The sequence below is a fragment of the Meles meles genome, chromosome 3, assembly GCF_922984935.1.
Source record: "Meles meles chromosome 3, mMelMel3.1 paternal haplotype, whole genome shotgun sequence".
NCBI lineage: Eukaryota > Metazoa > Chordata > Mammalia > Carnivora > Mustelidae > Meles > Meles meles.
This window is the reverse complement of record NC_060068.1, coordinates 133,749,319-133,763,250: the sequence shown is the minus strand read 5'-3', so window position 1 is coordinate 133,763,250 and position 13,932 is coordinate 133,749,319. Positions and strand designations below refer to the sequence as shown.

At 44.7% G+C, this 13,932-nt stretch overlaps 1 protein-coding gene across 1 annotated transcript in view; it reads left to right on the top strand.

The window, feature by feature from the left end:
• The window catches only part of UBLCP1 (ubiquitin like domain containing CTD phosphatase 1), a 67,513-nt gene extending 53,881 nt beyond the window's left edge, over nt 1-13,632 (top strand). Inside the window, exon 12 of the mRNA XM_045998882.1 lies at nt 13,571-13,632. Coding sequence (XP_045854838.1) covers nt 13,571-13,622 — 52 coding nt within the window. The 3' untranslated portion in view covers nt 13,623-13,632. The remainder of the gene's footprint in view (nt 1-13,570) is intronic.
• The last annotated feature ends 300 nt before the right edge of the window (nt 13,633-13,932 follow it).

Here is a 13,932-nt window from a genome sequence, read left to right as displayed (position 1 = left end):
CAGCTTTCACAGTCACGTCTAATAATTTAGTCCAGGTTATGACTGTGCCAACACACTGGTTGCCACAGGGCATCAGTTAGGGCATTCACAGGCTTGGAGACAAGCCGACGTGGCCTTGAATCTGGTTCCTCCTCTCGCTAGTTGTGTGATGTTGCTCAAATGATCTCGGAGCCTCAGTCTCCTCATCTATAAAATGGACATGATACCCATCTCAGAGGGTTGTTGAGACAATGCAATGAGATGACATATTATAGAAGGTGACCAATAACATGTCAGCTTGCACCAAGGGGAAGAGACAAAGGAAAAATTTGGTATGTCTGTTTTGTATACAAAGGTAGGGAAGTGCCCTGAAGGTATTGCAATTACACAGGCTTGTAAAGCCCAGATGCCGGCACCCTAGGAAGGGAAATAAGAGATTCCTGGCATCTGCTGGTGATTCTTTTGCTCTATCTTAAGGCTGGGGTTTTCCCTTTGCCTCTGCATCCAGCACTTCCTCCTAGGGCCTTAGATGTGTTTGAGAATTTCAGGTCAACTGCACCTCAGGGTCTAGGGAGCCCTGGTGATGATTTTAAGAAACAACCTGCATTTTAGTATCACCCACATTTTAAGCCATGGAACCCGGGGAATCCAAAAAGGGGGCAGCATAGTTACCCTGTCACTCTCCAGATCAGTGGATACCCGATACCAGAGAGCTATACTCCGCAGCCCACATTTCATTGGCACGCTAAATTTGAGAGTCTTGAGGATTAAATATTTTTCCATGTAATCTTGTAGGTTTTCTAAATGCTTGAAATCCTGTGTACGGAACACAGGGATCCCAGGTCCTCTGATACGGTTACACTCCCTAATGCTGGTGCCAGCATGAGCATCCCCACGACATTTGGGTGGGCATTTCTTTTCCAAGTTTTATCTCGTTTGTTACTTTTTAATTTAAAAAGAATTATGATTTAAAAATAAAAAAGGCATAGTCACACCAGGCATGGGTAGCACATTCAAAGGACCCCAGTTCCAGAACCAGGCAGACCTGCACTGGCAGCCCAGCTCTGCCACTGTTGAGTTGTGGGACTCGAGGCAAGTCTCTTGACTTCTCTAAGCCTCGCACTCCACCTGTAAAGTGGGCATCCTGTTGTGGTGAGGACTTAATGAAAGAAATCAGGTAAGGTATCCGGCAAGATGCCCAGAGGAAGTCAGGACTCCTGCTTGCTTGGTTATATGCTCTCCCCGAGTCCCATCCATAGCACTTACTCCCATCCATAGCACTTACTACAACTGCAATACATACACACATATGTAACAATGTAATATCGTTCTTTATGCTTGTCTTCCCTGCCACACTGAGCTCTCTGATGGGAGGGTTAATGTCTTTCTTATTCCATAACATACCCACCCCCAGAGTTTATCATCAGTATTCTAGCCTAGAGGGATTTCATTAATTATTAGAAGAATGAATGAATGTAAGTAAAGAAACCATAAAATCTCAGACCCCAATAAAAAGAACACTAAGAGGTAGTCCACATTCTTTCAAATATCTTGAAATTCCTTATTTCAAAAAAGTGGACCATCAGCTGGGGTTTGGTAAGCTCTTGGTTAAAATATTTTAGCTTGATCGTTATCTTTTGTTAAACCTGAGAATTGTTGCACAGAATGTACCTGGGCGACTGTAAAGCACTAATACAGTATAATCTTTTCTTTCCCCCCCTCTTCACAGGTTTAAAAACCCTTCAGAAAGTACTTTTAAACAACGCAGTTCCTTTTTATTTTTAAAGTAGCACCAAATTTAGTTAATCCAAAAAAATCTGCATAACCCAGCTGTTACTCTGGTTGACTGTCCCAACTGACTATTGAACCCAACACAAATAGGGAGCAAGGATGCTCGACACCTTCCAGTTATGAGGTGTAAGTACGAATTCAATTGTTTACTGAATTCATTCTGACTTAATGAATGAACAGCTTTTAAAAAAGTTTACAGTACTAAGGAAAGCACCACTCACATTATACAATTTAACTGATGGGCATTAATATTGAGAAACATTCTTTTATGTACATACCACTTTAAAATAAGACAAAACAAACCTTTCTATAAAATGCACATTCATTCACAGAACTTGGTGTACAATTATTATTAGTTGACTTCTAAAATGAATACTTTCTACATTAGTCCGCAAAGTACTGACTTTGCGCTCATGTCCCCACAGGTAAGTCACCAGGACTGCCTCCAGAAATCTCCCCACTCCACGATGCCAGGCGCAAGGGGAGCACTCAGAAGGCGCTATCCCTGGCCAGCCTGCGAGTCTGCGGGTCTGCGGAGGGGTGTCAGGGCTAAGGAAATTCTTACCTTGCTTCTGGCCAGGCAGCAGGGTTCGCTGGGTCTGAAACTGTTGTTTCTTCTTCTGCTGCTGCTACTGTTACTGGAGCTTATATATCTGACTCCTACCAAGCTTTCCAATGGTAACTTAAACTAGAAACTGACTTGTTCAAGTTGCAACACTGAAAACAACTCTCAAAACCTTCTAGGGGAATTTCAAGAAGTTCCTTTTTTTTTTTCCCCATGTGTATCAATAATGCTGAGGGAACACAGGCATCAAAATCCCAGGTAATCAACTACGAGGAAATGAATTTTGGGTGGGGAAAAAGGAAGAAGATGGAATGCTCACTTCTTTGGACTGACATCATGGACAATATACTTAGAGCCTGAAGCAGGCAGCCACCCTGGGCTCCACAGACTGAAGAAGGAAGGCCAAGGAGAGATCACACAGGAGGTCAGGTTCAGGTCAAGATCAAGCAATTGTCCGCCAGAGGGTCCAAAAGCAAACCTACGGTTCTCCTAAAGTCAAAGAACATGAGACGAAGGGCAAATGATTTAGTATAGTTGACGTCCCCCTCCACTACATTATTCCTTTAACATCTGGATTTTAGAAACATACCATTATTACCTACTGTGGCTTCATGTACCACACACAGCCCTGCTCATTCATACTGGCACAACTCTGGGAAGATGATAAAAGTGTGTGTATTACTAATAAAACACCAATATGGAGGGGTACAGCCCATGCTCATAGGTGCTTGCTCACGGACAGGTGGGGGCAGAAAGTGAAATATCCACAATCAGCCATATAGACAACGATGCCACACTCAAGGCACACCGCCTTGGGCACCTAGACTATACCCTCACACTCTTGCACACATAACTACAGCCCTAGGAGCTCTATACCAACGCACAGAACTAGCAGAATTAGAAATTTCTAGCGGAATTTAACGTTAGGAGGGGTGAGAGATGAACACAGTGTTAGACACCCTCACCCTGACTGTGCACGAAGAGGGAATAAGCACCTATACCAAGAACACCTACACCAAGAACGAGCCCGCAGATGCGGGCCGTACCCAGAGCCGCCGACAGAGGGCGCTCCTGGGAGGTGGTGCTGGACCGGAGCCTGGGACCCAGCCGTGCATTCCCACCGCTGACATCTCCGTTACCGCGCGCAGCCCCTCGTCCCGGCGGTGTGGGAAGTTCCTGGGGTCCCGCAGAGTTTCAGGAGGGCGCAGATTCCCATGCTAACTTTCTCTGTAGTTTCTGCGGGCGGGAGAACTGGAAACCCGGGCGAGAGCAGCGGAGCTTCCCAACCGCACACTTCCTCCGCTTGTCCCATCCGGAGAGGGCGGGTGCTGCTGACTTGGCAGTCCCGCTGGTTATCCCACCTGGTGCTCTGGCTGGGCGGAGACGGCTGGGACAGCTCAGAGCGCCCTCTCCCATCTCGCTGCCCTGTAGGCTTCAAGTGAAACAGAGGGTCTTCTCAGCTTAAGAAAGCAGGGCTTCCTGTATCCAAGACAAGACATATGTAGATAAGAACAAAGTAAGTTGCACTGTATATTAGTTGTATGATGCCGTGTGTGTGTGTGTCCAAGTGCACTTTTGATTTTTACGATGGGCACCTCTGAGGAATATAGCTAGACCATGATGGGAAAGGGGCCTTTCCGCAGATCGATTTTCGTTGTTACACGATACACATACACACTCGCACACATACGTAGATTAAAATATGTATCAACTTGTGAGAGTTCTTTCTGTAAAAACGTATGTATTACCCCCAACAAATCATCAGAGATTACTGAATGGAAAACTTCTTATAAAATTCGTCTGAGATAGTTTCAGTAACTCATTTCTAGTGGCTGCACTGTAGGCGAGCCCTTCTGTGACCTTCCATAAGTACATACACACACATACACGCACACATATATAAATCAGACAAAGAAGACAAAAACATTTTACCAATGTGTTCATAAAAACATCTCCAAATGTAAGAAAAAACTGGTTTGGACATAAAAATGAAAGTAAAAATAATGTGCTAGTTATGGAAAAGAAACTTCAAAGTAAGCGCCCCCCCTTTCCACTCAGTTTGCAGGACCGGTCCTGTGTGGAAAGTGTAGGGCCACTACGCTTCACCTACACCATGGACAAGTAGTGGCAGGTGTTTAAGAGCATGGACTCTGGTGTTAGAGACCTGAATTCCAGCCCCTACGATGCACCTTCCTTCTCTAAGTCTCGGTCCCCACACCTGTAAAATGGGTTTAATCATAGTACCTGATCTTCGGTTTGTTGTGAGATTAAATGAGGTAAGATATGATGCGCTTAACACAGCATCCTGGCTAAGTGCTTGATAAATGGCTGCTTTAGCGACTGATTTATTTATCCTGCCTGTCCCAGGAAGACTTCTGGTAGCTTGCTAGGGGACATAAAAGTTGAGTGACAGAATTAATGCGAGGAGCCAGAAATAGAGCTCCTGATGGTCCTCGAGCCGGGAAACCCGGAGGCTCCAGCTGAGCCCCTCATTTGGCTCTGACCATCCAGATAGCCAGGAGGAGAAACAAGAACCCACACTTGCCCCACAGGACCAATTTTTTAATTTAAGATTTTATTTATTTATTTGATACAGAGAGAGAGAGCACAAGCCCCGGGAGCGGCAGGCAGAGAGAGGGGGAGAAGCAGACTCCCTGCCGAGCACAGAGCCCCACATAGGGCCCCATAGGAGGATTTTGATGATTCCAGTTTATCTACGGAGAAAGTCGTTCTTTCAGGCAATAAAGAATTCAGGTTCTCAGGCCCTACCTTCAGAGATTATCAGTAGATCAGGGGTGGGGCTCAGGAACCAGCCCTTTAGCAAGCTTGCAGGTGATTCTGACGTGGGGACTGTGGCCCGCACTTTGAGACACTCTGCCCAACTCCAGACACAGTGTTGGCTGTTCTATCTCCGGATACTCCCAAGGCCCGCCAGCACCCTTGTAACACCCTTGTAATCAGCCAGACTTGGTTTGTCCTGATTTCTGATTTCACAGAAGGGGTTTGTCACCTTGTCCTGCTTTACAATCCACACCCTGGTCCCAAGCAAAGGGAACCCAGAGATCACAGCTATGATCTCCCTGTGGTTCTTCCTGTGGGAAAGTAAGGTCCACTGACTAATAGCAGGCACGCTGAGCTCTAAGATGAAGAGGATCCCCCTAGAAACCGAAAATAACTTGAAGAATTTTTGACCACAATTTTTTTTTTTAAAGAAGAAAGCTCTAAGCTTCTAATGCAAGTTTCAAATAAAGGGAAGCCACATATGCTTCTTAAAATTAAAATGTTAAAAAAATTACATAAGCAAGACATATATGCACTACTATAAAAACTTCAAGCAGTACAAATATATATAGAATAAAATGTTGAAACCCTCGTTCACATGGCTGTCAGAGGTCACCATTGCCAATATTTTGGTGTATATCCTTCTAGAGTCTACTCCTGACCCTTTTCTATGTATATATATCTATCTGACTATAGAAATGGGATCATACGATACATATTTTTCTTTAAATTGCTCTTACAACAGTGTATTTTATGTCTCTTGGTTTCTTGTGTCTTGCTAGAGGTCTTCTAGAATATTCTGTCTGGATCAGTGAAGGTGATTTGGACTTTACTATCCAGCTAGCTTCTCTCAATCTCCTAAAATAGCTTTGCAATTCCAGGCATTAATCCACATAGAATAGCATTTAAGATGATAGATAAGAGACCATTTTTGTCTTGTGTGTCTCTCTTAGGAGTAAAGAATTTGTCCCAGAAGACCCATATTCTTCTCATCTCCCTGGTCACCTATAAACTGATCATTGAGAAGGAGAGTGGGCTTACAATGAAAGTCAGGTTTTAGATAAGTTGAGTTTGCCCTGAGCTGTGGAGAGGATCAGTATCCCTGAGGAATGGATATTGAACTAGGTGGAAACTGATGTGGGAAACAAAGGCAGAAGAAAAATTACTGAGTTTCCTTACTACCTATAGCCCATTGAGAAATCCTTGAAATGGGCAGAATGACATACCTCAAGGAACTCAGCTGCCTCGATGTTAACGACTTCACTAAGGGCAAGACGCAATCTTAGCCCAACCCCCAGGATCCTGTAAGTATACTTTAATGTATGATCCTGGGGTCCTGGGATCAAGCCCTGCATTGGGTCTCCTTGTTCAGCAGGGAGCCTGCTTCTCCCTCTCCCTCTGCCTGCCACTCCCTCTGTTTGTGCTCTCTCAATCTCTTGCTCTCTCTCAAATAAATAAAATCTTTAAAAATGTTTAAAAAAAATACAAAAATTCCTTTGGAAACTTCTTTTATCTCTACCCTCTCCCCACCTAAGATACATGTTGGCAATCACCCCAAGCATATGACCCAGTGATATACTTCTGAAGGGTCTCATGACTAAGGCTTTATTAGACAGTAATAAATGATATTTTCCCAACAATAGCTAGCTCCCTCAAGGTCCTAGAAAACTTGCTTCCAAAATTCCTTAGAAGCTTAGACTCTCCCTAACCACCCCCCCCCACTCGAAAGTACATAATGGGCCACTCGAGTCATGAGCCCAGTGCAGCTCTCTCTGCCTGAGTGACTTGTCCTCATGCTTTAATAAAACCACTTTTTTGCACCAAAGTTGTCTCAAGGATTCTTTCTCAGCTGTCGGCTTCAAACCCTAACGTCTTTCCTACATCAGAAACCAGATAGTCAAATATATCTGTTAGGTGAGCCCAAGTAGTTAGGGCTGTCTTCAAAGTGAAGAAATACAGTTATGGAGCTTTCACTCAAGTCCAAACTTTCTTCTCCCAAATGATTACTTGTTTTTAAAGGGACACTTCTAGTTCAGGGGCATGGGAAGTAGCTCCCACTTGTGTGGAAGACGTGCGCTTTTAAGAAAAAAGACTGGTAGGGGGTTTGGGGAGGGGAAGAAAGAGACAAAAAGAGAAAAGACTCGGGTTCTATGGTCAAAATTTTAAAAGTGACTTTACTGAGTGGCATGATTGTAGGTGATTTTTATTTTCTTTCTTATGATTTCCTAAATTTTCCAAAATGCCTATCATGAACTTGGATTACTTTTCTATTCAGGAAAAATGTCATTGAGAAAAGACACAAATGAAGCACATGAAACAGGCGAATATGCAGTGGTTTGGAATTTGCATTCTAGAACCAGACAGCCCTAGGTTAGCTCCTGATCCACATTTATTTCATATAATTGAAGGTGTTCCTGGGATGAAAGTTGCTGCATCACTTCCAAAGGGCTAGACTTTTCCGAGGGGTGACGGAGGGACCTCAGTCTTGTGAGGTGTTTCCTGGAGGCAGGGAAAAAGAGCCTGAAGTAATCTCATTGAATTTCTCAAGTGTCCTTCAAATATACGTTTTCATTTTAATGCTTTGTAAAAGACCCCTATTGTCAGCTTCTTTTTTTAGAGGAGCTGAGATGTTTTCGCCACCCTCTCCCCCTTCAACAGTGAGTCTGGTCACATTTCTAGAAAGTCATGCTTCCATCTGGGCCTGCTCTGAAGGCAGTGGGTCAGATGTCATCACGGCGGAAGTTCTTCACCCCCTTGGGCTTCTTTGCCTGCTAGACGGGACTAACTCCACGCCACTCCCCTTTGTCACTGGTGTTTTCATTTGCATATGCAAATCTTTTCTCTTCCTTTTTAAGTGCAATTTTATGTTAATCCCAGTGAAAGGAATGGGTGTGCAGACAACCCGAAGGAAGTGGGTGTGTCCTGGGCTGTAGGATTGCTGACCTGTTTAAATGCTTCTGTTAGAAAGAGGTGGGAACCGTTGGTCTGGTGTTGCTGTCAATTGAGACAAGAAGAACCAGGAGGGCGGGGTCCAAGGTAGAGAGAGCAAGCTTCTGGAGTAAAGTACTATCATCTACTGACTCATGGCCCCCTTCCACACCAGCTCAAACCAAAAGATGATTATTATGTATTACCTCCCCCCCCCGCCCCATATGTAGGGTAAATTGTTAAATCATCATTCAGTAAAGCATGTTTCTGCTGCTGGAATTCCTTGCAGCATGGAATTCTCTAGACAGGAAGTCGATTGACCAAAAATCAGGGTCCACTGTGGCTGTTGATTTGGGACTCATGTGAGTCTATGTTCATTCCTCCTTTCATTAGGAACTTACATTCATCTGGGCTTTTATTGTTTCTTGCTCTGGAAATCTGCCCTGGAAGGTATTTATTGACCCTGGTCTGATGTCCTGTCATTCTCTCTCCAAGTTTTGACTTTAAAAATCCTATCTACTTATCGATCTACCTTTATTTATTTTTGATGGTGCTTTAAAAAATAACTCATGCCCCTTGTAAAAAGAAATCAAATAGGACAAAGGTCATTGAGTGTTATTAAGTCCGTCTTCTTTAGGTGCCTTCAGGACTCCCCAGTGTGAAAATTGTTTATACCACGGATCCCAGGCGGACTGTCCAAACTTACCCATCACATTTGGTGATGATCTTTCAGTCTTTTTACCTGAATATGTAACAACCAAATAGAAACAATTTTATTTATGTTTTTGAACAGGTGAGAAATGTTCCTTTAGACCGTAAGAGACCGTGGGAGATAGAACTGTATGACTTCGGCACGGCCTCCAACAGGCTCCACTCATTTTGAGGAGAGAGGCATAAAGTTAAATAATGCCAAGGTAAAAGCGAGGCGAGGTCCTGAGTGGTTAGTCATCAAGCTGATTTATGCCTAAGGCATTGTCATGTTTGTGGCGTAAGCACCAGTGGTGATGAAATGCCACCCTGTAGTCTCTGGGAGGCCAGAGAAATTCAGCCAAAGGGAAAAGCAGCATCCTCGGTCCTGGCAAGCAAGAAGCAGCACCGCAAACAGACCCGGTCGTTGACTGGTGTTCGTTTCCATCTCCGTTCTGTTCTGCCAGATGGATGATCTTAGGCAAATTCCTTCAACTTTCTGAACCCCAGTGTCCTCATCTGAGGAAGGGGGACCAGTGGTAGTACCCACCTCAGAGAGCAGATAGAAGGATTAGATTACGTTTTGCATAGAAGTTGGATCACTAGATGGCAACTCTTATTAAATTAAATAATATGAAAAAGGAATGTGGTTGGTTGCCAAGCGAGTTTCTGGTCTTACAATGGAGCAATTATCAGGTCACATAACAGCAAAGGTTTAATGATTTTGTCTTCATTTATTTGTTTGTCTAATTACTTTTCCTTTGACCACATGTTACGGAACGCCCTCCATGCCAGATGCCATAGTGGCGTAGTAGGAACATGTTCCCCTGCCTTGACGCCCTCATGTATCCTGGGGATCCCAAAGAGCCCAGAGGCCATGACGCTGCAGTGTGGCACATCTCACAATGATGATCATCGCAGGATGCTTTAGAAGTATAGTTGTCTTTGGGGGTGGTAGTCACGGAAGGCTTCCCGGCAGAGGTGATGTCTAAGCTGAGACCTGAAGAACAAGGAGTTTGTATGAGAAATAATAAAGAGCTACCATGCTTCTGTCTGCCAGGTACCATGCTGTGTTTCACATGTGTTTTCCCATCTAGGACTCACAATGAAACTATGAGGTAGGTACTGTCCTGCTCCCTTTACAGATGAGAAAACTGAGGCTCATAGATGTGAAGTTAACTTGCTAAAAAAAAAAAATCTAGCTAGTAAGTAGAGGAGCTGAGACTGAGACATGGCACGTGTTCGAGTCCATCTGCCATGTGAGGCCAGCCTGCATGTTGTGCTTATAAAGTGAGGGCAACTCAGGTTAGCAGGAAAAGCTTTCCCTATATATGGCTATATAGGAGGCCAAAGGAATAAATGGTTTTCTGATATGTGGGAAATAGGAGAGGAGGTGAAGGTGTGATTCCAGTGGTTTTCGAGAATGATGTGTCCAGATATGAGGCTGGGTTCGGAGGGAGTGGGAACAGAAGGCTCAGAAAGGAGAGTGCAACAGCAATCCAGTATGAATGGACGGAGATGGCCCTCATGTGTCCTCCCACTGCAAAGGGCAGGCTGGGGTGAGCCACACGGCCTTCTGCTCTGTGAGTATGAGCTCCCCAGGTACTACTGGACAGATATCAGGGTGCACTGCCCTTTCATGTAAGCCTGGCAGATGAAAAGGGCTGGTTAAGAGGAAGAAAGCAAAGGACTGAGAGGACCAAGCAGACACACTTGGTATTTGGGGCCATAGCGCAGACTATATATAGACAAATTAGCAGCCATCCAGCTAATACTCTCCATTTTTGTTATCCAACTGGATAGTCCAAGTTCTATACAGATTACCTATGGTTCCAGTCATGAGTTGAGCAAGGGATACTGATGGGTCTGGGACTTAATTGCCCATGTATGACTTTTTTGCAGTGATCCGTGTATTCCAAAATGAGCAAGAGTCATTTGGACCCACTGGTCTTCATAACAACCCTTTTTTAGGCAAAGACACGGGAGGTGGAGACGGATTGAGTGTCTGGGATTCATGATCTCAACGACCACCTTGGACCAGAGACCTCTGGCCAGGCCTGCTGATACAGCTGGCCCATGTTTCTGTGTGAACGGGCTATTTTCCAGAAAAGCCTTTTGAATGCTTTGGGCTTCACGGGGCCACAGTTAAAATTCTGGCATTTGTTTACCTCACAGTTATTTCTCGAATGACAGTTAGGTACGAGGCACTGTGCTAAGTGCTGTGGACACAGCTGGAAGCAAATAGACAGACTCTGCCCCGTGGCGGTAAATATGTACGTGCAGAGGACAGAAACACTCTGAAGGAAATGAACGGTGGACAGGGTGGAAGAACATGGCGGCCGTGCTGTGGTAGGTCGGGGGAGGTCTGTCTGAGGAAGTAGCATTTAAGATGGGACCTGAAAGTGAAGCAGGATAAGAGCAAGCAAGAAGTCCCCATGATTAGAGCGCTGGGTATGTCTGAGGGGCTAAGGCAGGCGGTGTGGGTAGAGCAAAGGACTGTGGGAGATGCCCAGCAAGGCTCGCCAGGCCCCAGCCTGCGTGCTGCAGTTGGGATGGCCTGTGGAGTGGGCGCCTCTAGCACTGACAGGTGGAAAAGTCACTGAGCTGAAGCAGCCACAACACCCACACCAACAGGCAGGTATGCTTTGTAGCAAGAGCAGGGCAGAGGAGGTCCCTGCCAGCTGTGAAACATCACTGACTGGACCGGAGGTTTCCGAACCTTCTCAGCTGACAGAGCCCTGAGGGCCTCAGTGATGCTTTTTCAAGGCACCCTAAGGCTGAAAGAGATAGCTAATGGTTTCATTTATGAAATAGTTGGGTCCAGACAACTTCCTAAATCTGTATGTCCTAACAACTTTTTAGTAGTTGTTTGAAACAAGTGGTAACACAAATGGAAAGAAGAAAATGGTATTTCTGTTGCTTCTCAAGTTGCCCAATTACTAATGGGCTGTGTGGGGGATCAGACTGGATGCTGCTGCCTTCGTCCTATTCCACACTGATTTCCTTATGTCACTGTATAGTGACTGCGGGAGACACGGCTTGGCCAAGATAGGCTGGCATTGAAAGGAAGGTGGCGAGGAGTGTCTAACATTGACATGGGGAACAGCCCTGAGTCGGACAGTGTCCAACAGGTGCTGAACACTCTGGGTTTTCTTTGCAGAATTTCAATATCTCACAGCGCTTCTGTGAATTTACCTGGTACCCTGGGGGTGATTGGTGGACAGTGTGGGGATCGCAGAACTAGACATATTAGTTTCTGATTATGGAACCGAGATCATCCTTTGGTGCTAAATCCAAAGCCACATTTGAGTACATAGTAGCATTCTGTGCGAGGATTCCAGGAAACAATGGTGCCAGTCTTTCTGAAAACTCTCTTATTTGCCCTTAAGTCCATAGGGATGCCCCAGAGTGCTAACCTAGTCTGACTACTTTGGATAGAGGAGAGAGGAGGGAAAGAGGGCAATAGCGTGAAAGCGTGCGCCGTGGAATAAAGAGGACATCGGTGTGCGATATACAATAGTAATAATAGTATACGATACAATAGCCCTTATGAAGAAATAAATGCTCAGATTCTGAAGGGTTGATTGTTGTCAGAACCTGCAGTTAAGCTGGCTAAAACTTGGGGCTTTGCCCTTTGTAATCAGGAACATCCTTCCAGAAGGCCACTGTAGAACATGAGGAGAAGTCAACACCTGGCACCACCAGCGTATTTCTTGGGTTGCTGTCATCTAAGCTGGATGCCATTCTTGGTGAGTGAGAGGAAGTGTGAGGATTAGTGAGTGAGCCTATGAGCACACTTGTCTTAGGAATGCTCCAGAACCTGGCTGCAATATCAATACCAGGCTATCTCAAAGAACAGGAGTCAGGAGAACCGGTTGACTTTAAGGCAGCTTAACTCTCTCGTTGCATGTGACATCATGCGTGTAATGAAGAAGTGCTCTTCAGTTGGCTTTAGGCCATTCCATTCTACCTGGCAGTTGCCCAGAGAGACACTTCCTGGGGGGGCGGGGGGAATCCTAGCCGTGTCATCCTGTTGAATGGTCCAAGTCCTATTTGCATGGTGTAGCCATCAGAGTTTCCTTCTGGGTCCGCTGACTTTGGTCATGGCATGCCACTGGGAGAGTGGGTCCAGCAGTAAATTTATGCAGAAAAAGCATGACTTCCTTGGGGGCGGGGGTGGGAGACAGTGATATATCCTTTTAAGCTTGGATGACCTGATCTGAAGCCACCTTTTCTCTCTACATGTTTCATTTAAATAAACTCATGCTACCTTTTGAGGTGGAGTATAGGGCATAGTTAAATGTAATGGTCTCCAAGAGCCCAGATGCTTAAACTCAGATTTATTGTTTATATGGCACTGGGGAAGGTACTCAGTTTTTCTGTTTGTTTTATTTTATTTTATCATTTTTTAAATTTTTTATTAACATATAATGTATTATTAGCCCCAGGGGTACAGGTCTGTGAATCACCAGGTTTGCACACTTCACAGAACGCACCAGCACATACCCTCCCCCAATGTCCATATGTTTTTATTTTTTTATTAAAAAATTTTTAAAAAGATTTTATTTATTCACTTGACAGAGAGAGAGAGAGAGAGCTCACAAACAGGGGGAGAGGGAGAGGAAGAAGCAGGCTCTCCACTGAGCAAAGAGCCCGATGCAGGGCTAGATCCCTGGGATCATGACCTGAGCTGAAGGCAGAGGCTTAACCTATTGAGCCACCCTAAATTTTTTTTTTTAATTTTATTTATTCATTTGACACAGAGAGAGAGAGAGAGAGAGGTACTCAGTTTTTCTGTGCTGTACCTTCCTCATGTTAAAATGTGGGTTCCTTTTCTAGTACTCATCACAGAGGACCATCACGTGAAGATGGAAGTATGCACTGCATATGAGGACTCATATGAGTTCGTAACAGAACCTGGCTTCTATCAGAAACTCGGTACCTATTAAGAAGTTATTTTTATTATTTTAAGACTGCTTTCCTCCGGGGATAAAGACATAGATTATGAAGTTCTTCGAGTCAAGATGCCTCATTCTCTTCTATGTCTTTGAGTCTTTAGAATAAAATTGGGCACAGAATTGATGTTGTTGATGAACAGATTATAGAAATATTCCCCAGTGAACACTCTTACACTGTTGGTGGGAATGCAAGTTGGTGCAGCCACTTTGGAAAACAGTGTGGAGATTCCTCAAAAAATTAAA